Source organism: Anser anser (assembly GCF_964211835.1).
Source record: "Anser anser genome assembly, chromosome: 5".
Classification (NCBI taxonomy): Eukaryota; Metazoa; Chordata; class Aves; order Anseriformes; family Anatidae; genus Anser; species Anser anser.
The window spans coordinates 3718811-3739412 of NC_139725.1; the positions used below are offsets into that span (position 1 = coordinate 3718811).

General features: G+C 40.6%; 1 protein-coding gene across 11 annotated transcripts in view; it reads left to right on the forward strand.

Annotated features, from left to right (window-relative positions):
• DENND2B (DENN domain containing 2B) overlaps nucleotides 1-20602 on the forward strand; it is a 171440-nt gene that overhangs the window by 119096 nt on the left and 31742 nt on the right. For all 11 annotated transcript variants that reach the window (XM_083838168.1, XM_083838172.1, XM_083838165.1 and 8 more), the window contains 7 exons: nucleotides 2396-2611; nucleotides 5429-5525; nucleotides 6477-6521; nucleotides 8858-9042; nucleotides 9686-9795; nucleotides 11244-11313; nucleotides 17700-17777. In XM_083838168.1, coding sequence (XP_083694294.1) covers nucleotides 2396-2611; nucleotides 5429-5525; nucleotides 6477-6521; nucleotides 8858-9042; nucleotides 9686-9795; nucleotides 11244-11313; nucleotides 17700-17777 — 801 coding nt within the window. The remainder of the gene's footprint in view (nucleotides 1-2395; nucleotides 2612-5428; nucleotides 5526-6476; nucleotides 6522-8857; nucleotides 9043-9685; nucleotides 9796-11243; nucleotides 11314-17699; nucleotides 17778-20602) is intronic.

Genomic DNA, 20602 nt, shown 5'->3' on the forward strand with positions numbered 1-20602 from the left:
CGAGTTTAAGCAGAATCCTTCTGCCGGTTGTTTGGGGAGCTGAATCTGGCCCTAAATCCTTTGTGTGGTTACACCTCTTTGTGAATTCCTCAGTGTTTGCTGATGGGCTTTTAGTAGGACAGGAGGGAGAAAGTCAGGTTCTTAATCTTGCTCGTGTATTATGTGCGGCCTCTCGTGGCTTGCTAATGTGAAGTATGTAGCATGGCATGGTTTCTTGTAAGATGGAGAAAGCAAAGTATGCCCCCCGCCCTAGTAAATAAATGAATAATAAAATAATTAGAAAAACCTGAGTGTCTGCATTTAACAAGGCTGTATAAGCTGTGTTGGCAGCATAAAATAAAACACCGGGAACTCTACAGAGTTTCCATTTTGTGGTGAATTTTCAAAAGCAGTGTGTTTTCTGTGAAAGCTATGAAATGCCAGATTGCTATGCTGTTTATGGGATCATTGTGTTCATAAGGAAAAATATAAATTTATCACATACTTAATTTTGAGATTCAAAGCTCCTTTTAACGGAACTTTGTTTTGTACTGAATCAACAGAAAATTTGCAGTTAAAAAAAATCATGAGGATCTACATTTTTGTCATGTAAAGTAACCTAGAACAAAACTGAATATGTTTTCTTTTGCTTATTCAGTTTGGGTACATGTGAGCACCGCAGTCCTAGAGACAAAAGCATTACCAGGATTCCTGGTATACACCTTGCCCATCAGTTGTAAAACAGGAGTATTTTCAGCAAAGGTACTGAAAAGGGAAAATATGGGAAGTGAATAATCAGGCAGAGTAAGGAGAAACAGAAACTACAGCCATGAAGATAACTTTGTAGTGAGAGACATACTATGCAGAACAATTACTTTTGGCTGTACTCTGTGTGTTAAAAGGAATTGTGATAGCATTTAGATGGTCCAGAAAGATGTCCCATTGGGGTAGGACCCATACAGGTCCATGGTAAGATACTGTCCACCGTTTGGTGTTTTACACAGGGTGATAAAAGAAAGTACAGATTAAAGTTGCTTCTGTAAAGTTTCTCAGGAAATAAGTATTCTCTGGTATCTACGCAACAAGGCTATCTTTATTCTGGTAGCTTCTTTTTGAAATGCTGCCAGGAGTTTCCGTCAGTCCTGCCATAATTGTGCTGTCATTTTGTTGATATATAAAGCAAAGGGACACTAAGAGCAGGTCAGCTATGAGCCTGGGCAGTTCTCTGATGACCAGAAATAGAACAGTCTCAATTTCCTGAAAAATGGCAGCTTTGTCAACAATTTATCACCCAGTTTTTCCAGCATAGCAACATAGCTGGATTAGCAACATGACTCTTCAGTCATGGATGATGATAAACAAGATGGAAGAGATCAGAAGGTCAGCAGGCTTTCACCAATCATCTCCAAAAAGAACTTTCATTTCTAGACAGCTGCAGATTTTCCTGGCATGCAAACCTGTGGTAAGCAGAGATCTCAGAAACACTGGCTTGTGGTCATTTTGAATCCCAATCTCTTCTTCCTTCCCTTTTGTTGTTTTCAATTATTAAAGTCATCAGATAGAAAAAGAATGTTTTATTGATGATGACGTGTTTGTGATGCAAAACCCACACATACAGAAACACCTACTTTTAATGCCAGATCGTATGGCCCTGTAGTAGGTAAACCCTCCAAGTAAAACAAATGGGACATTTGCTAGTGCAGGTAGCAGTCTGTCCTTCACTTGCATCATAGGGAAGCTGGAAACAGAAGCCAAAGACCTGACCCTGCCAGCCTGCGGATTAACCTTCCCAAGAGTTGGGCAGAGCTGCTTTGAGGACTGTTCCAGGAGAGGGAGAGCCCCATTTTTTTTTTTTTTTAAGATAGATGTTACTTGATGCCTATTCCCATCAGTGAGATCTTGCCTTCCTTGCTACAATGATAACTGATTTGTCCTTTAAAGAGAATTCCTTGGGAAGGTAGGACAAAGCTGTAACCCAGCCTCTGCATACTGATGGATCTTAAAGCATCTTGACATGGTGGAAATTCAGCCAGCTTGATTTTCTACTTTCTTTATCTAGGATGAATAGCAGCCTCAGTGTAGTCACTCTGGATTTTCACCACTGCAAGTGAGAGAGATCAGGCCCATCATATCAGTGTTTTGATGTCCATCAAACTTTTCAGTTAGGTTTGAATGCTCATGGTGTTTGTTAATGTGGTGTGGGTGCATGGAAATCCAAAGCCAAATGCAGTCTATTGTTTTCTTTGAAATTTAGATAAAGCCTTAGATATTGACCCCTGTTTCTTCAGTTTGACCTTGCACCCTCTTTTTGAACATACTTCATAGGGTGCAATGGTGCCACCACTCGCTCACAAAGAGCTTCTTCTGCACTAAACGTTGGCGAGGGGAAGAGCTCAAGATGTTCTTGTTCCCACAGCTACCTTCAAAGCCTAGCAGCCAGTCTCTGCGTATTGGGAACTGGTCGGAAAGGAAGAGCCACCGCTTACCACGGTTACCCAAGCGGCACAGCCACGATGACATGCTGCTGCTGGCTCAGCTTGGAATTCCCTCTTCCCCCTCCAGCCTCAATGAGGACAGCCTGAGTACCGCAAGCGAGCTACTGTCTACACGCCGGGCCAGGAGGATCCCAAAGGTACTGGCAGGATGATCTTGTTCCAACAAATTGTCCTCTGGGGAGATAAAACTGAACGCAAGGCCTCAATTACAAGGCTCATGCTGGGGTTAGGTCGCCTGTCTCCAAGAGCCTGAAAATTTCTATCCCACCTTTAGCCACTATTTATTTATTTATTTAGCCATAGAAAGCTCTTTTTTGCATCCTAAAGGAAATTTGAGATCAAAACAGAAACAGTAACTCTGGGAGCCAAAATGTATTATTTTTTTACACACACCCCTACTGTGCAATCCCTTCTCTAAAATTGGATAACTCTCCACTGGTCCAAAAGTAGCAAACATCTGATTGCCATCTTTGCAATGAGTTGATTTTAAGCCAATTCTCTTTTCCACACTTTTCTTTAAGCTTTGTGGGCCAGAGCATTTTGTGTACCTAATGTTATGATTTTGAGCGGGTGATGGCCAAACAATTATTATTTATAACATGGAGCAGCATCTAAAGTGTGTTTTTTTTCCCATCACATGTTTGGTTTTGGGAAAACAGTTATTATTGACTTAATATGTTTCTCTGCTTTTACTCACAGCTTACCCCATCCTCATAACCCTGTTGTCTTGAAGGATTTGAAGCAAAAACTAATGTTCTATTTTGCAAGGAGTTCAAATTTTCCAATTCAAAATAAGATGTGGAAAAAACCTACAAAGAAACACAACCCCCTGAAAAAAAAAGGGGGGGGGGGGGGGGGGGGAAGGCATACCGAACAAAACCCAGGCCTTTTCTAGTACAATAGCAACAAAGGGGAGAGAACTGCCAATATATTTATTTTTGGCTTGTGAACAAAGGCAATTTTTACTGTATTCAGCTCTTTCCTTTTCTTACTAAACAGTATATTTTAAAGTATGTGGCTGTAAATACTGTGACTGGGGAGAGATTTTTATGTTCCTGTCAATTAGTTTGAAATTCTCCCTAAGCCAGAAGCAAAGAAGAAAATTATCTTTATGTCCTTAATATTTACTATATTTTTACTTTCTTGAAATATACTATTTTACTGCACAAATGAGCATACATCTTTGGAGGAAGTTACTCTAACTTACAGAGTAGTGTACTTTGGTTTTGAGTAAAATTTTGAAAGTTTGGATGTTAGTTTTGTACCCAACTTTCATTTTCGTCAGATTTAAGGAACAGACGTTCTCCCCATGTAAAATTATGCTTTAAACATGTGAATGTTCATGGTTTTATCACAAATTTCATGATAATTTCTGCCTTTGACAGCTCTCACTCCTGGAATCATGTATTTGTGGATAATCTCATGTTTTTATTGAGAAAATATTAGTTATTAGAGAAAAGACTTGAACCTGAGAAACCCCTGTCCTGCATCACTGCCCCATGCCTGCACAGATGCACAACACATAGAGAAGATAGCAGGGATGCTTCATGAAGCAATATCTAAATGCTTTTTTTTTTTTTAAAAAAAGGGCTTTCTTCACCGCCATGCAGGTGTTTTACTCTTGGTGAAGCAGCTCAGGCAGACGAAGTGCTGAGAGTGCTGAGCAGCCCAGCAAAGGGAGCACAAAATCCCAGCAAGGCCCCTCACGGGGTGCCTCCTGTTTTTCCCCAGAACAAATCTTGGTTTAGTTATTGGTTACCTCCTCTGGTCTCCTGTCCTGGCTCCTCTCCTCAGCTACTTTGGGCTTCTCCTTCTGGTAATTGTGACTCAAGTACCCAACCACATGGTTGTGTGCATTTGGAAATGGAGAGAGGGGCCTTATTTAGTTCTTATTGTGCCCAGTAGAAGCGTAAAGAGAATTTGTGCAGTAACTGTAAAATTTGCCATAAAAAATAGGTATATGTTTCAAATAGCACTCCTGATGAAATATGTAGTCAGCATGATTCAACTGTTGGAGGGACTGCATGAGATTTTGTACTAGTCTGTGCTCTGTTACTGACTTTCTATTGTGTCTATAGCAAATTAGCTTCTCTCTCTGAGTTTATTTCTCTCTGCAAGCTGAAATAAAACAGCTTTTGCAAACTGTGTAATAGTTCTGTGAGTAAAGCTGCTATGGAATGAAATATGCTATTACGAACCATTATAAAGATTAATTGCTTCATATTTGTGACTTTTCAGAAATCACAATATATTGTTTAATTGGTAAGTTTTAGTAATCCCAACCTCTTGTTAAGGTCACTAAACATCAATATTTTCCTTCATCTCAAATTATTTTGGATAGGCAGGTATTATCTGGATTAGTCTTGTTGAAGGAAGTCATAAAGATGATTACCAGGAGTTAAAACTCCAGCAACTGCTTGCTTTAGCCAGCACAAGTAGCTCATTTCAAAATACATTCATAGATAAGGGTAGGATCGGAGAAAATAGATACAGCACCTCTGAAGGTCAGTAAGTACAGCACAAGTTCGAAGGGGAAGGGAGGAAAAGTCTGTATGGGCCAGATCCTCAGCTCATATAATGTGGCTTCAAAGCAGCAGGTTACTCTGTACCTAAAAAGGCTTAAAAAAGCTACAGTCAACTTTTTCTGTCTCAGAATCCTCAGTCATATTGTGCTTTTATTGCAAGTGCCTAAGTCATTTTTGAAAATGGGATTTTGGTTTCTGAGTTCTTTCTCTATGAAAGCCTATCTATAGGTAAGGTAGTGAGATGCAAGATAAGTGATTCAAACAAATGGGATTCAAAATAAGAGAGTTGCACTTTGAACTAGTAAAGGTTTAAGGGCATCCAGTTGACCTATAATCCACAGTCAAATTGTTTGGATAAATCCATTAATTAAAAGTTTCATAGCAGGGAAGTGTTTAGCCTTACTGTTTTTTCACTTGCCTATTTTGCAGCTTGTCCAAAGAATCAATTCCATCTACAGTGCAAAAAGAGGGAAAAAACGATTGAAGAAGCTTTCTATGTCCAATATTGAGACAGCGTCCCTCCGAGGTACAATACATGCATCATGGTTCAGTGATCCACTTGAATATTAGAGAATCAACACATTCTCGTCTTTCATTCACATGTACCTCACGCTCAGCTTTGTTTAGAACTTTCTGGTATGAACAATGATAATGTTGTGAAATGAGAAAAATGGGGATAAGATAAAAATAAATCATATTCTCACTGTTGTCTATCCAATCAATCCTGTGACCAGCTAGACTTACTCAGCCTGTTCTTTAGTTCACTTCTTCAGTAGTTTGTATCTCTAATTTTTGTCCAGAATTACAATTTGACTCTCTAATTCATTCATGCTTTTTCCTGGCATGAACATTTGAATATAACTCAGCCTCTGCTTTGGATTGGTTCTAGAAAAGCATGGGCCCTGAAAGAAATTCAGGCTGTGTTTGTAATAGGCGTACAATGAAGTTTAATACAAGTACACCTCAGAAATGCATCTTATTGTAAAATTACTTTTGCATGTTAATCTCAGTCTGGTGAATTCTGCTGATTAAAAATGTTATCCAGACAAAGCTCGTAAGGCTTCCCTTGACTTCTCAAGTGCTACATAACTTCCTTTCAAAAAAAAATTAGAAAAATTGCAAGTCTGAAAGGTAGTGGATGGGATAAAAATTCATTTTCAAAATGTCTCATTCACCTCTTTAGCTTAGCATAGATGGCAGTTCAGCGCAACCATTTGCTGGAAGGGAGAATGAATTCTACATTTTCATCAAAATGAAGCTCTTATTCTCAAGCAAAATTGAAACTTATTTCAATGGAAACATAATTTAAACAGTCACTCAAACTGTTTATTTCAATATGTTTTAAAACTCAGGAGGACAGCATGTGTGGATCACAAGGTTCAGTGTGAGGTGTGTGTTTTTCACAGTTTCACCACAGTAAACTGAGTTCATGTTTGCTTTGGTTTTATATTAACTGATCCCTCTGTCTCCTCTGCAGATGAGAACAGTGAGAGTGAGAGCGACTCAGATGACAGGTTTAAAGGTAAGGGGTCAGCCTTTAACAGCTTCTAGTCAGCCACTGTCACAGACCCTGTCAACATACATTCTCATGCTACTGCACATTGTTCCTGTCCGTGACCTGTATTTTCCTTCCTGAACTATTCTAACTTCATTACTGTAGAGCTCACAAAAATTCCAACACAGCAGCATGAATGTGGAAAGCAAGGACAAAATGAACTGTGAGGATCTAACAAGGATTTGGAAACTGTGCCAGATAATGAAGAACAGGACCTTTGATAGATTTGCTTTGTCAGCTACTTCACAGATGCTAGTGTTTTTCAGACCAACTACTGGGTGCAAACGGAGAGGGATGAGGTTGGATAAATATACTTTCTTATTATTCATATGCTGCTTTAAGTGTTTGCTTCTAGCTGCTGTTGGAGGCAAGATACTGGGTATGATCCAGTGTAGCAGTTCTCATACTCTTTTATAGGTCTGCCGTCTGCAAATTGTAGAAATTCCTTTATCAGTACACGGCACCTGCACAAACTCTGCTTAAGCCAGGCCAGTAAATTAGTCTGTTATTTTCAAGAGTCCTGATAAATGGACAGAACTGTAAAAGAAAGTCAAAGGCAGCAAAAGCAGATTTTTATTACTAAAAACCTATCGTATTACTAATAAGTGAGGGCAAAAAATACCCACAGGAGCGCAGAGCTGTGGTTATAAGATGAGGAGAAAGCATTCTTATCTGTCTACTACAGATATCACCTGCTTACTGTTCATACAGGAAACCTGGCTGGAAAAAAAAATATCTGAGGAAAAAAGGTGTGTTCCAGACAGGTGGTGGTAAGACACAGAAACTCACCCAAAACAATCCGTATGCAACATTGTACAGCAATATCTGCAAAACAGCTCATTCCTCCTTTGTAGACAGATACTAGCCCCAAAACACTTGCGATTATGTTTCTCTTTGTGTCCAAAAATCAAGGGGGTTGCTTTTACCCATAGCCCACAATTAAGAAAAACAGGGCCTCTCTTAGAAATACTCTGTTTTCACTGGAAACTGAGAAGCTTTTCCCCTTGTTGTTGTGGAAAGGAGGATCCTCATTCTGATGTTGCTCTAACTGACTGCTTCTACATGACCTTATAATTACATAGATGCTCTTTGGGCATCCTGAGCCAAAGATCCAGCTGTCATATGTAACAAAACAGGATTTTTTAGGTCCTCATTTGTTGAGGTGGGCTCTTTGGTTTTGCCTCTTGCAAATATGAAGCACTGTCCAGCCACGTGAGGCTCTCAAGGAAGACAAATCAGGATCTTTCTTAGGAATTGGCTTCCCTTGTGCAGTCACGCCATGACCAAGTGCTTTATCAAAATAATTTATAATTCTGTGTTGTTAAATTGTGTTGTTAAACTAGTTGTAGGACAGCTGATCATGAAGGGATTTTCTTTTATTTCTATCAGTTAATTACTGCTGTGATCAAGTGCTTGTAACATCTTATTTCCCTACAACGAGGGAGAGTCTGTCTTTTGCAAACTGTGTCAATGAATATAGCCTTAAGGGGTTGACATGTGCTGCTAATATTTTGTCTGCCATTGCACAGAGATCCTGGTGTGAAGAGGTGGGGAAAAGCATGCAGGCAGCTGTTTTTACTTAGTTGTTTTCACTTATTTGTCTACCAGAACAGGTAGTGATGACTGACTAGTCCACCAGAGAGATCTGGAGACAAGTCATTGGATCAAGGAGTATCTTTCAGTCAGGACTGGATGTGACTATAAATCTAAATCTGCTCCTCGGTCTGAATTGGCACAAGCAAAGCAATCCTGCAGGAGGCAATTTGCACGTTTTTTCTCTTCTCTCTTTTCCTTCCCCCTTCCCTGGAGCTCATTCCACAGCTTGTATGAACTATGCCTATGCTGTGGAGAAGGAGAAAGTATGCCTTTGGTGGCTCTTACCATAGAGCTGTGCTGTATAGGGACAGATCACAGAAGTGTTTTTCAGCAGTGTAAACAAGGTCCAAGTCAGGCCTGAGGAGAAGTGTTGCCCCGGAGGCTCTAGTGCATTTGCATTATAAGTTTCACGTAAGAGCTTATAATATAGTTTTACACGTGAAGGAAAAGCAGACAATTGGCAGGACAACAGTTATGAACTGCAAATGATTTCAGTGACTTAGTGTTGCATCACTTCACTACTTGGAGAGAGTTTTGATTTATGGGTGGAATTAGTGAGGGAGACTATAGTATTAAGGTCTGATTTTGTAAGGAGAACATGTTTGGAATAATTTACTGGCAAATTGAAAGTCCTTTGTGAATGGCTGTGGCTTACACATACACATTACATTCCCAGGTAATGATCTGCATTTTTTTTTTGATGCTAGCTCATACCCAGCGTCTAGTACACATCCAGTCAATGTTGAAGAGGGCTCCAAGTTATCGAACCCTGGAATTGGAGCTAATCGAATGGCAAGAACGGGAGTTATTTGAATATTTTGTGGTAGTGTCACTGAAAAAGAAGCCCTCTAAAAACACTTACCTCCCAGAAGTGACATATCAGTTTCCCAAGGTAAAGAAAAAATCTTATGTACAACTTACTCTAAATGCCTTGTAAGATCATTACTTTGCTAAGATCAGTAAAGTGGGAAAAGTAATGGAATCTATTTCTTAAATTGAGTTAATCATTCAGCTTTCAGATTTTTTATGAAGGAAAGTGAAGGTGACTGAAAGCTTTCCATATTTACAAAATTGTCTTTTCTAGTGCTGGAGAGTTTAGCCTAACGGTAGGTGCTTTAAATATTGTGTTTAAATTCAGTTTCTAAATATTTCACTTTCAACTCAATTTGACTATATTAGGATTTGTTCCAAAACCCACTGAAGTCAATGGAAAGACTTTGGCTGAGCTATGGTATTTCTCTTGTGTTCTTGCAGCAGAAAGGAATTTGAGATAGGAGTGTGTTGTAAGTGGACATTGTGCAACAAGGGAGTTTCAGTCAATTAAAAAAAACACAACAGCAGTGACGATTTCTGTTGTACTAGCATCTATAAGACTGTCCTGGGGTAGTGCCCACTCTTCAAAACACCAATAAGGAACAAGCTGATGGGCCCTTGCTCTTCAGAGCTCATTATTAACCCTCTCCACATTGCTGAGAGGTGCTGTGGAGCTGGCCCTAACAGTAACTGATTGAACTTCAATTTTTGCCCCCCTGCAGCTAGAAAGACCAACCAAGCAAATGCGTGAAGCAGAGGAACGTCTCAAGGCTATCCCTCAGTTCTGCTTTCCTGATGCCAAGGACTGGCTCCCTGTCTCTGAATACAACAGGTAAACCTTCTGGTGCTCCTCTGCCTCTGAGTGCTGATGGAGTGCATCTGGAGCAGCTGCCGGCTTGCTGATGCCCAATTAAGGAAGCAGCAGTTTGAGACTTTGCCACTTCAGGCTCAAGCAGTTGTATTACTTTTTTTTTTTAAAGGTCCCAGTCAGGCTGGCTTACAGGCCTGTGTGGCTGAGGGAAAGAAGTTTGAAGGTTTCTCTCAGTGCCAAATCCAGAAGTGTAAATGGAAGTATTTAAAATAAATCTTGAAAAGAACAGGGCCCTGCCCACTACCTGCCCTAGTCATCTACCCCGGAGTGCTTACCTAATGTTGCAGGGCACCTCTTTGTTTTCTCAGAGCAACGCTGTTCCAAGAACTTTTTGGAGACATGCTCTGTGCCAGCAGAAGAGCTCTATCTTCCTATGCTTAGAGATAAGTGTAGTGTGAAATAAGACACATGTGGAGTGTGTCTAAAGGGGCTTTCAGTGATGACAAGGAATTAGCATTCACCTGCAGGAATTACGGCAGAAAAGGGTGCGTATGGAACATTTTATTGGCTTACACATGGCACGTACAACATAATCATGTTATATTCTGTGTTGCTTGGCTGTATTATTCAATACTTGGAAGCACCTGAATAGTGAAGTATTGAACACACTGAAGAAGCAGAGACCTGTGCGGGCAACATTGGTGGGAGCAGCATGCAGCCCTGCTTACACAGCATTCTGCTGCTGCTCTGCTAAACAGATCTTCCATGAGCCCATGTTTGTGAAACAAGATATCCATAGCATATTCTGCTATAACTGTATAAACCATGGCACTGCACTGCAAAGAAAAAGTGTTTTATATAAGCCATTTCAAAGTTGCAAAGTAGCCAAGAACATTTATCAGCCCATGGGCAAATTCACAAATACATCTCTGTACCTGTGCTGTAATTATAGCCTTAAACTGTTGGTGTACTTCTCTGTCACAAATAGTACTTATCCCAGACAAGGATATAAAATGAGCTAGATTTTACAAATATGTGTTATTTTTGGATTAGAAAATGATTTCTCTACTCTTAGAGAAGATCTAGGGTTCTCCCTTTAAAACAAGGCACAGTCCAAAAAGAGGAACTAACTAAAAGGTAAGGGATAATGCAGCATTTGAATACTGCTCTCAAAATCTGTTTCAAGCGTCCCTTCTGCAGTATGAATGGGACTGCCATGTTACTGAAATTCAGCACATCTCTCTTGTTGCGAGAAGATAGCTAGGTTGTCCAGGACCATGACGATATTTTTGCTCTAATACTGATGGAATTCGGCCCTGGCATATGTCCAGATGACAGGCAGGTGGAGAGAAGACCCTCAAATGGGTAGAATCTCTCACAGGATAAGGTAGTATCCCTTTTAAAATGCTCTACCTCATAGCTATGCTGTAGTTCTGATACTAAGATCTGGACAATTTACTTCCTTCTAGTGAGACCTTTTCTTTCATGCTGACTGGGGAAGATGGAAGCCGGAGGTTTGGCTATTGCAGGAGGCTGTTGGTAAGTACACACCTTAATTTCAAACTGCAGAATTCTGTTAAACAATATCTCAAGACTATAGTCTGAACTTTGAGGCTGTCTCTCACTGTTTTACAACAAAACTGGTTTGCTCACTCTGAAATTTGAAAACGCGAGGAGCTCAAGTATAATAACACTTTGAAATACCTGTCTGAATCAAATAGATTCCAAGTCCTTTCAGCTATTCATAAGAATGTGGGAAGTTTCTTGTGTGGGTGCTCTCCTTTTAAGTTCTTTATATCACATGCTTTCAAGCAGAAGTAGGAATACTACAACACTGCAAACAAAGGCAAATGTGGTATTTCTAAACATTTGTGAGTAATGTTTATTCCTTGGACAGCTGCTTACATCCCCAAAGTGCTCTGCCAGCACTGCCTAATCAGTCTGCAGCATATCTGAGATGTAGGTAAACGTGCTCCTACTGGCCAGGGTGGCGTAATGACGGCAGAGAGCAGACCACCATCAGCATTGTTTCAGGACCGTGCAATAAGACGATGCCCGTGCCAGGAAGTCTCGGGTCTCAGACTCCCTTTCAGTCCTTGTCACCAGGGGTAATCAATTGGTGGGAAGGGGACCCGGTTCAACAGTTCTATGTCATCACTGGACTCATCACTTGGAAAACAGTCTGGTCACCAGTTAAATGAGAGCATGGCAGTGTGCACGTGTGTTATGGGGGGGAAGGAAACTACATGACGATTAGTGAAGTCTATTAAGCCATGTGAAGCACAGTTTAAACAGGCATTTTTCTGTCCATTCCTGCAGAACGTACGGGATGGCAGCAAAGCATACAGCAGTTGGCCATCCCTGCACTAGCCAACACTCATCACCAGTTGGACAGATTTGGAGCTGTTTGTGAATGACTAGCCAGGGAGATGTAGCTCCTGTACTATTCACAGGACGGTTGACTGCACTTGGTTGGAGAGCTTATATGGATAATAAATACTGCGGGAGCCTTTTGCATACTCTGTGCAAAATGAATATCTGCAGCAATATTGCAAGGTTTTAAATAGGTATCCTCCATCTAAGAGAAAAGGACACTGGCCTTTTCCCCTTCCTTCCCTCTCTGGCATAATTTCCCATCTTTCCAAGCAGGGAACACCTGCCTTCAATAGCTTTCAGGGGCTTCAGGTAGACAGAGCAACTCGCTGATATTAGAACAGCACCCTCCATTCTGCATGCTGCCATTACGTGACCCTGCTCTTACTCAAGTCTCTGTGGCAATGAGTTTTGTCATGCAGACAGCAGATGCTCTGTCTGGGAGGTATTGCTCTGTGGGGGTCCTCTATTTGTAAGAGGTTTCATTTAAACTAACATAACAGAAAAATTGTTTATCAATTCTGTGGGCGGTATTTGCTTTAGGTAGCATCGCAGAAACACGCTTACTCTGTGTAACAAAGTTTGTAAGCGTGGGCTAAAACAACAGGGTTTATCTGTGGAAAGGAAATGTCAATGAAGGCTTGTGTTACAGTAAATCTAGGGCTTGTCAGGAGGTGATTCAGAGATAATTAAGTGGAGCACCTAGAATATATCCTGGCTGATGTAAATAAGCATAACAAGATGTAGTGCAGCAGCACAATTCAGTTATTTTTTGTGTTGTCGTTTAAAAGGATAATAACGTACATTCAGCAAATGTTGGCTAGAATCAAATTATGGAATGTTTTCACTCTACCAGATCAAGGTGATTTAAGGCTTTGTACTTATGGAAATGTCAGCAAGTTCAGAATCATTCACAGAGCTTATGTTTGTGAAATGCAACACACGGTCAAGTTGAGACTGAAGTAATAGCCACAGTGAAAAAGATGTATACACAGGAATGTTGAATTCATTTTTCAGTGAAAGATTAATGTTTTACTCTCTTAAGGCTCTGTGAAATCCACGCTATATTAAAGGCAAGGTAAAAATAGAACGTGGACTTTCGGCTAGTGCAGAAGATAGGTTAGCAAAGTAGGAAATACCAGGCTCAGAATTAAAATCAATACTGCATACTTCTATATAAATGGTGTTTTGAGAAAGCATTAGAGAATTTTTTTTATCCTCTGTTGCCCTTGGCAAAAATCAATCAACCAGTCAGCAAAAAATAATGTGAAAAAATGGGAAAAATACATACTCCTCTGCTAAACCTATCTATTAATTATAGAGCCAGTTAAAAAGCAGATCTGCTGCTGCCCTGGGAGATCACTTAATTCAAGATGTTTCATCTGGTTCCAAAACCTGATATGCAGAAGCTGATATGTCTCATCTCACTGGTACAGCCTACCCTGCAGAGGAAAGTAGAGTAATACTAACTGTTCTCTTTCTGGGGCAAATCCTGCCCTCTGAGACCAAAACTGGCACAGCCTGGGACATAGCAAGAAAGAAGTTTTTTGAAGCTGCAGAGAAGCATCTCAGCATTTCTCTGTATGAGGAAATGGCAAAAGAAGCAGAGATCTGCTGTTTTTTGAGCCCCACAGAATCTCTCTGCCTTGCTGGGAGAAACAGAGGAGTTGGTGTTGTTACCTCAAATGCCTTCCCCAAAGTGCTCAGTTGCGCTCACAGAGAGAAACAATTTCTTGTCCCCTGCAAATGTCAGTGCACGGGTGGAACAGTCTCACGGATGTGTACTGTATCAGTGAGATACTTCTATTTAAAGCCATGTTCATACTTTCTTTTTTTCTCTATGCAAATACAGAATTTCCACAGGCAACAAGGAGCAGGTGAATTTGGCAGATACCGTTTACATGCCAGAGGCTTGGGCTTTAAAGCATATTTTTGTATTTGGTTGTGCAGTTTCCTGAGCAACTTCTGAAAGGTGCAGTCAGGGTGGCTCTAATGCCCAGGAGTACACAGTATCTCCTCTGAGCAGTCTGATTCCCAACCCGCGACTTCTGTCAAATACACTAACCATAATCTGGGAACTACAAGAAGTTTTCAGCAAACATTACATATGGGAAAGATGGGGGCATACTGCACAATACAGGACTGTATGAAAATCCTGAATTCATTATAAACCACTCTGCTTCAAGGTAAGCCAACTGCTGCAAGGAGAATTCCATAGAGAATATTCCCCAGCCATCCTGGAGAGGAGCGCTCATAATGTTCAGCTAGAGGTTTCTCACACCTTCTAGAGCACTTGGCAGTCATTGGCAATAGGCTCCATGGTCAGATGGACCAATCTGTCCAACCCTGCGAGGTAGCGTCCAGCTTACTATTTCTGTCTCTTTGCAGAGTTCGGTGTTCTGATGCCTTTGTTTACAAAACAATTACTTTTTTGTTACTGAACCTTTTGTCAGCCTTGTTCTTCTTTGGCATGTTGTGATATGAACAAACAGCTCCACTTTCCCTCTTTCACCTTTGGATTTCAGATTCTTCCAGACAGTTCTGGGAGCAGGGTCTAAAACCCTGCCAAAATACCTCAAGGGATACAATGACAATTATGTTCTGTTTGTATAACAAATCCTGTGCAGTATCCCTTTAAAATGTATTTATATTATCTTGTTTCATGGAATGTGACCTATTGTACCCCTGTAAACAATCTGCACTTTCATAGATAGCATGGAGTTTTTTCCAGTTACATTTCGCTACCTCCAAGGCAATCATATAACATCTTTCCTGGTCACTTGATATGAGAAGTATGCGCTTTCATATAAAAGGAAATTGACCGATATACTAGAGATATTAGATCTTGCTACTATCCCATTTTACTGAGAATAACAACATCTCTAAAGGTCTCCCCTGGATTTCAAGTACCTGCGCATGGAGGTGTGCTTTGAAAGAGAAAAGTGACAGGCGTGTTTTTAGGAGAAAAGGTCTTCTGTTTCTCCTACCAAAGGCAGAGGAAAAAGCAGGTTTTGGAGGGGGCTTTTTTCAGCAAACTTCAGAGTAAACTCACTGTAACAAGACTGGTGTTGGCCACTTGTGGATCAGCCCTGATGCAAATCTCAGCTCTTCCATCTCATAGCCAAGTTCTTGTCAGTTTATGTTCATGCTCTTGGGAATCTGTCTCCTGTTATCCACAAAACTCATCAGTGTTTTCATTTGTGATGGACTAAGGCTTAAAATATCCTGGGCTCTGTGAAAACAAATCAAAAACAAATCAAAACCAAAACACCATTCCCTCCATCCCTCTTCTTTTAGGGGGAAGGCAGTATATCAAGGCAGAGTCAGTCTGATGCGTTTCAGCTTGGGCTCCTTAACCACGCAGCTTTCCTGAACTGGGCTGATTGATTGCATGGAAGAGTGAGCAGTGGAGGACGTGACTGCAAGGCTGTAGCTACCTTGCAGAACACAGCCTGCAAACTGGAAGCACTCTATTCTAAGAAGAGAAAAGGTTAAACCAGCACGGTTGCTGGATGCAGCCTCTACGAAGTCTCTGCTAGTGAAAGGAGATGAGTCCAGGCAGAGAAGGGAGGTGTGTGGACAGGAAAGTTAAGATTAGTGCTTTACCTGATACAATTTTTTTTTTTCTGGGAAAGAAACAAACTACAGCACAATGAACAGGTGTTTTAGATCTCTCTTTGCGGTGTAAACTAATGGCTGAGGGGGGAGGCTATGTGAAGAGTTGCCAGAGTTAGAGATTTGAGAAATCCTGCCTCTCAGAATAGCTCTGCCTGAGGCTTTTACTTGCTGTCTCTTACAGTTGATACATATGCACTCGGGAAGCTGTGCTGTTTGCAAGGAAAAGTCCCTGAAATAGCAGAAAAGGATGTCCTATATGATGAGTGTGAGGAAGAAGAGTCCCAGCTCTGAGACATGTAGCTTTTAAAACATTTCAAAGCAATGCTATTTCATAAAGCAGAATCTTTGAGTAAGCACTGAGCAGTTATTGTTTCTGGTCTTATAGATGACCCAGGAATGTGATGTTTTTACTGGCACTCATTGAGACAGCTCTTGGTTGGGAGCTATCCAAGACTCCTGGCATGGCTTCGGCATTCCTGCAGATTTGACACAATGATTTTAACCAAAATCCCACATGCTTGATATAATCACTCAGTGCCTTTAGAAAGGGTTTTATACCTAATATGGACAAAAAAGGGTTCTGCTTTTTCAGAGACATGACGTGTAGTGAGCAGGTTTGGATCCAGAAATAGACTCATCTGTATTCACTTAGCCCTGGTATTTTTTCGTGGTCTCTATTGTAGCAGGCTAGGCACCTGCTGACTGTCCAAGCCTAGATTGCAATATTCCAATTTGAAAAGCACAGCTACCTGCAGTTTCTCTTGATTGCCATGTGTGTGGCATGTAAGTGCCAAACACACTGGGGGAAAGTTAATCACTGTATCAGCAGACTCTATGGATGAGACAAAGATAAAAATATACTGGCCTTTTATGTGGATCCATAGGAGATGATCAGCCACTTTGGCTAAATATACAAGTGGGCAGAAGCAGATGGAAATGGTGACTCTGAGATCCTTTATCACAGTGTTAATTAACAATAAGGTGGAAAGCTGCTGTGCATGGATGTGTCAGCCATCTGTGCTCGTTGTATGTATGCAGGACACAGGCAGAGCAGACCAGCTCTCTGCTCTGAGAACTTTGCCAGTGAGTATGGGTTTCTAAAGTGCTTGGTATTGGACTAATTGTACCTCTTTTCTAGTAAATAAGCAAAATTCAGCAAGTGGTTGTACCCTGCTTTTACGCATAGTGTTGCTGGGCCTTTCACCACCGCAGCATAGACAGGGTTGCAGCTCCAGTATGCTGCGAGAATACACTTCAGTCATGCCAGTTAAACCATTTGCTTCTCTAGGAAATATCTTCGATAGGATGGTTATAGAGAACCATTTTGATAGCTTTTAGAAGGGAGGAGATATGCATCGTTGATTTATACTTGCCACGGTTCAAGTTATTCATGGGTTTCATATTTATCTTGCATGAATCTGAAAAAGTTAATGATCTAGCTCATGCAACTTGCCTTTGTTTAGGTCTGTGAGCTTTCTTTCTGTAAGTTAAGCTCTCTCTGAACACCATGGAGTGTGTTGGGAACTAAAGCCACAATAACTTCTCCTAGCATTATAATTCTCATCTCCCAGCACATGGCCCCAGGGTGGCTTCACTTCTCATGCCACAGCAGATGTAGAGGACAGCGGCATGAGCGGACGCAGGCATGAGATGCAGTTATAGTTAAATGTGCTTTCATGGCTGCAAGTCAGCGTGATGTTGGAATACAGCTCCAATATTCTGTGATTTCCAAAGTGGGTAAGCAATATTTATGCTTTTTAGCTTCCTGTGTTATGGAAGAAATATGATGTATTCTCCAAGAGTAGCTATTTTGATGGAGAAATGGATAGTAAAAGATGTCACATTATGGCCAATTGTGTGAATAGAGAGATAAGTGTATTTCCGTATGGCTCCGAATTAATATGTAATTTCAATCTCCTTTTTACTGTTATCAGCCAAGTGGAAAAGGGCCACGCCTTCCTGAAGTTTATTGTGTCATCAGCCGGCTGGGGTGCTTTGACTTATTTTCCAAGGTGAGAAGATTTTTTTCAATATTGTTTTTTAACTTGAATGTTTACTGCGAAATAGTCACATCAATGAACCAGACAAGAAGAATTTCTTCCTTTGATGGGAGATAACTGTATTTTATGGTTGCTGTTTTGGATATTCCATCCCTATTATTGGGTTCATCAAAGAATGTCTTATTACTTCTGTGACTGAGGCAGAACTTGATTCAAAAAACATCTGGGTGTCTGTATGATCTGGATGACTAGAGTATTTTCCATTGTTTTCTGAAGCCATTCTCTGCTAAGCTGTAATTCTTGGCACCCACAGTTTGGATGATGGGCCAGTACCACTTTTACTCCAGTGCCCTGTGGAATAATGAGGTTAAGAAAAAAGATAATTCAATCCGTGAAGTCTATATGCTTAACAACACAGACATGATTTTTTTTTTTTGATTTTTTTATCCTAAGAGGCTAAGGAAGTGTGGATAATCTTTTAATTGGCCTCTACATCAATGAATCCAAAGTTGCATCATATGCTTATGTGATTTACCTAGGTAATAAATTTCTGACACAGGAGTTTTGAGACAATAAGCAGGGCATTGCAGCTAAATAGGGATTGAATAACCATAGAAACAGTTAACTGCCAGTCAGCTTCAAAGCCACAAGCATTATTCTTTTGTAAGACAAAAGGTTATTAAAATAAACTATTAAAACCATTGTCAATTGATTAACATTTCAAATGTCTCTCTGGCTGTCAGTTTAGGGCCTCCAGTCCTCTGAGAGAGTCCTGCAAAATCCAGTGAGCACCTCAGAGAACCATATAGGATTCACTGGTGATCTGTGGAGAACAATGATGTGTCTAATGTCAAATGGTTGCTTCCCCCTTTTCAAATTTCTCTACAGTATTCACAGAAATGTTTTAATTTGCCAGAGATTTTTACTTCAGTTACAAGAAGCCTCACAGAACTTAAACACAAATTTTGCTTGTACATTTGTAAATGAATAAAGTTGAAACAAACATGTAAACCATTGAAGTTAATAAAAATCATGGCATTTATATTGTTGATATGATCTAGTAATCATACAGAATGTTATCTTTCATCAAAGCTGGTTTCAAGCCTTTCCAGATAAAACTTAGTTTAACACAAATCTTGTGTGAAGAAAAACAATTGGGTTGAAATAGTTAATTAGTTCTGCTTCATAAAGCTCTGAAACCCGGGGTTTATAACAGTGACCCTTAGACATAATATGTATCCAAACACAGATATCTGTGAGCGAAACGGAATGCATTGTTCTGGGAGGATAGTACAGCTCACAAAAATAACGATCTTGGAAACTATGAAGAGAGGTTGTGAGGCTCTTTGCTTTTTTATGTTTTTGTCTAATTTTGATAGGACACTCATTTTCAAAGGAAACTTTGGGAGAGGGTAAAAAAGCAGAAGGTATGAAAAATTAAAATTTAAGTATCCTGCTTACAACCAAATATCTCTGCAGCTGGGGTATAAAATCTGCAGCAGACAGGAAAGGTCAAACCAAAATTGCAAATAATCTGCTTTCCCAGTTATATCTGTAATCTGAAAAAAAGTGTCTGATCATCCAGTCAAAATGAACCAGAGGCTGACTAGTGAGTGTAATTTCACTGGTTTCATCAGGGGCTGATCCCAGGCATCCTGTCAAGCAGGCCCTGATGACATTGCCCTCAAAGTCTTCATCTTTGTACGGAAAGGAAGGCTCCCACTGAATTACGTATGAGGCCCTGAATGGGGCTGTAATACACCTACGCCCTACCTGGGCCACAAAAAGACCCAATCCCCACTGCAGTCCGGATACAGCCATTCTGTCCTGCAAAGGGCTGGTCACCTCCGGGAGGTACAGGTGCCAGGGTGAGAGCAGGGTGTTTGGCAGTGCCCAGCGCTGACTCCAGATTCGGGCTGGATTTAGCATGGGTCTTAAGCACATGCTCCAAACAGTGCATTTGGAAAGGTTTTGCATGAAACATCTGTTAAAGGAAGGAGGAAGAGTTCAAGCCTTAGCATCTCTGTTGGTTTTGAAGACAGATGTGGTATGGAGCAAGGCAGTTCTTGAAAACCGATACAGTCTCTTTCTCCAGTCTAGTAAGAGTTTTTCTAGTAAGAGAAACCTGGGCTCTCCTAATTGAACAATCGCGATGGTGCCCTTTGCAATATTAGTCAAAACAAGGAATGGTAGTCTTTGCAGAAGAATGTGAGTGATGAAAGACCACAAGATACTGAACCTTGGGAGTTATTTATCAGAAAAGCAAAAGGAGCCCTCTGTTTTAAAATATTTATCACCCTGATTTTGATAGCCTGTTTTATTTTCATGTTCCTTGAAGCCTTTTGTGTTCATTGCTGTAATACCTACCACTAAGACAGCCTTGAGTACCATGAGTATCCTTACTTCCACACCTAGTCAGTTATAACCTAGTGGTTATCTGCTACTTCCATGGCCTGGAATGCAACTTTGCTTTAGAGTTAGGCCTTTAGTATGCTGCAAAGAAGGAGGAGAAACTATGCACCAGTGTTGGCATTTCATGTCATCAGCTACCTCTGGAAGTCACCAGCTTGCGCTTAAGTGTGTTTTAATGTTCTGTTTCAGTGAAAAAGCATTTCCAAGAGAAACAAGGAAAAATGCCTGGCTTAGACCCACTAATGCTTGTATGACCTTTTGCTCTTGAGTGGTGGTTAAAAGATCCCTCTTTCAGGTCAAACCACTAACTGCTTTGAAGCTTGCTTTCTCATCTTCTTTAGGTTTATCATCTATATGGTCTGTCTAATGTGGGAAAACTTAGCTGTGATCTAATTTATGTTGGCCTATGTCACCAAAGAGAGAAG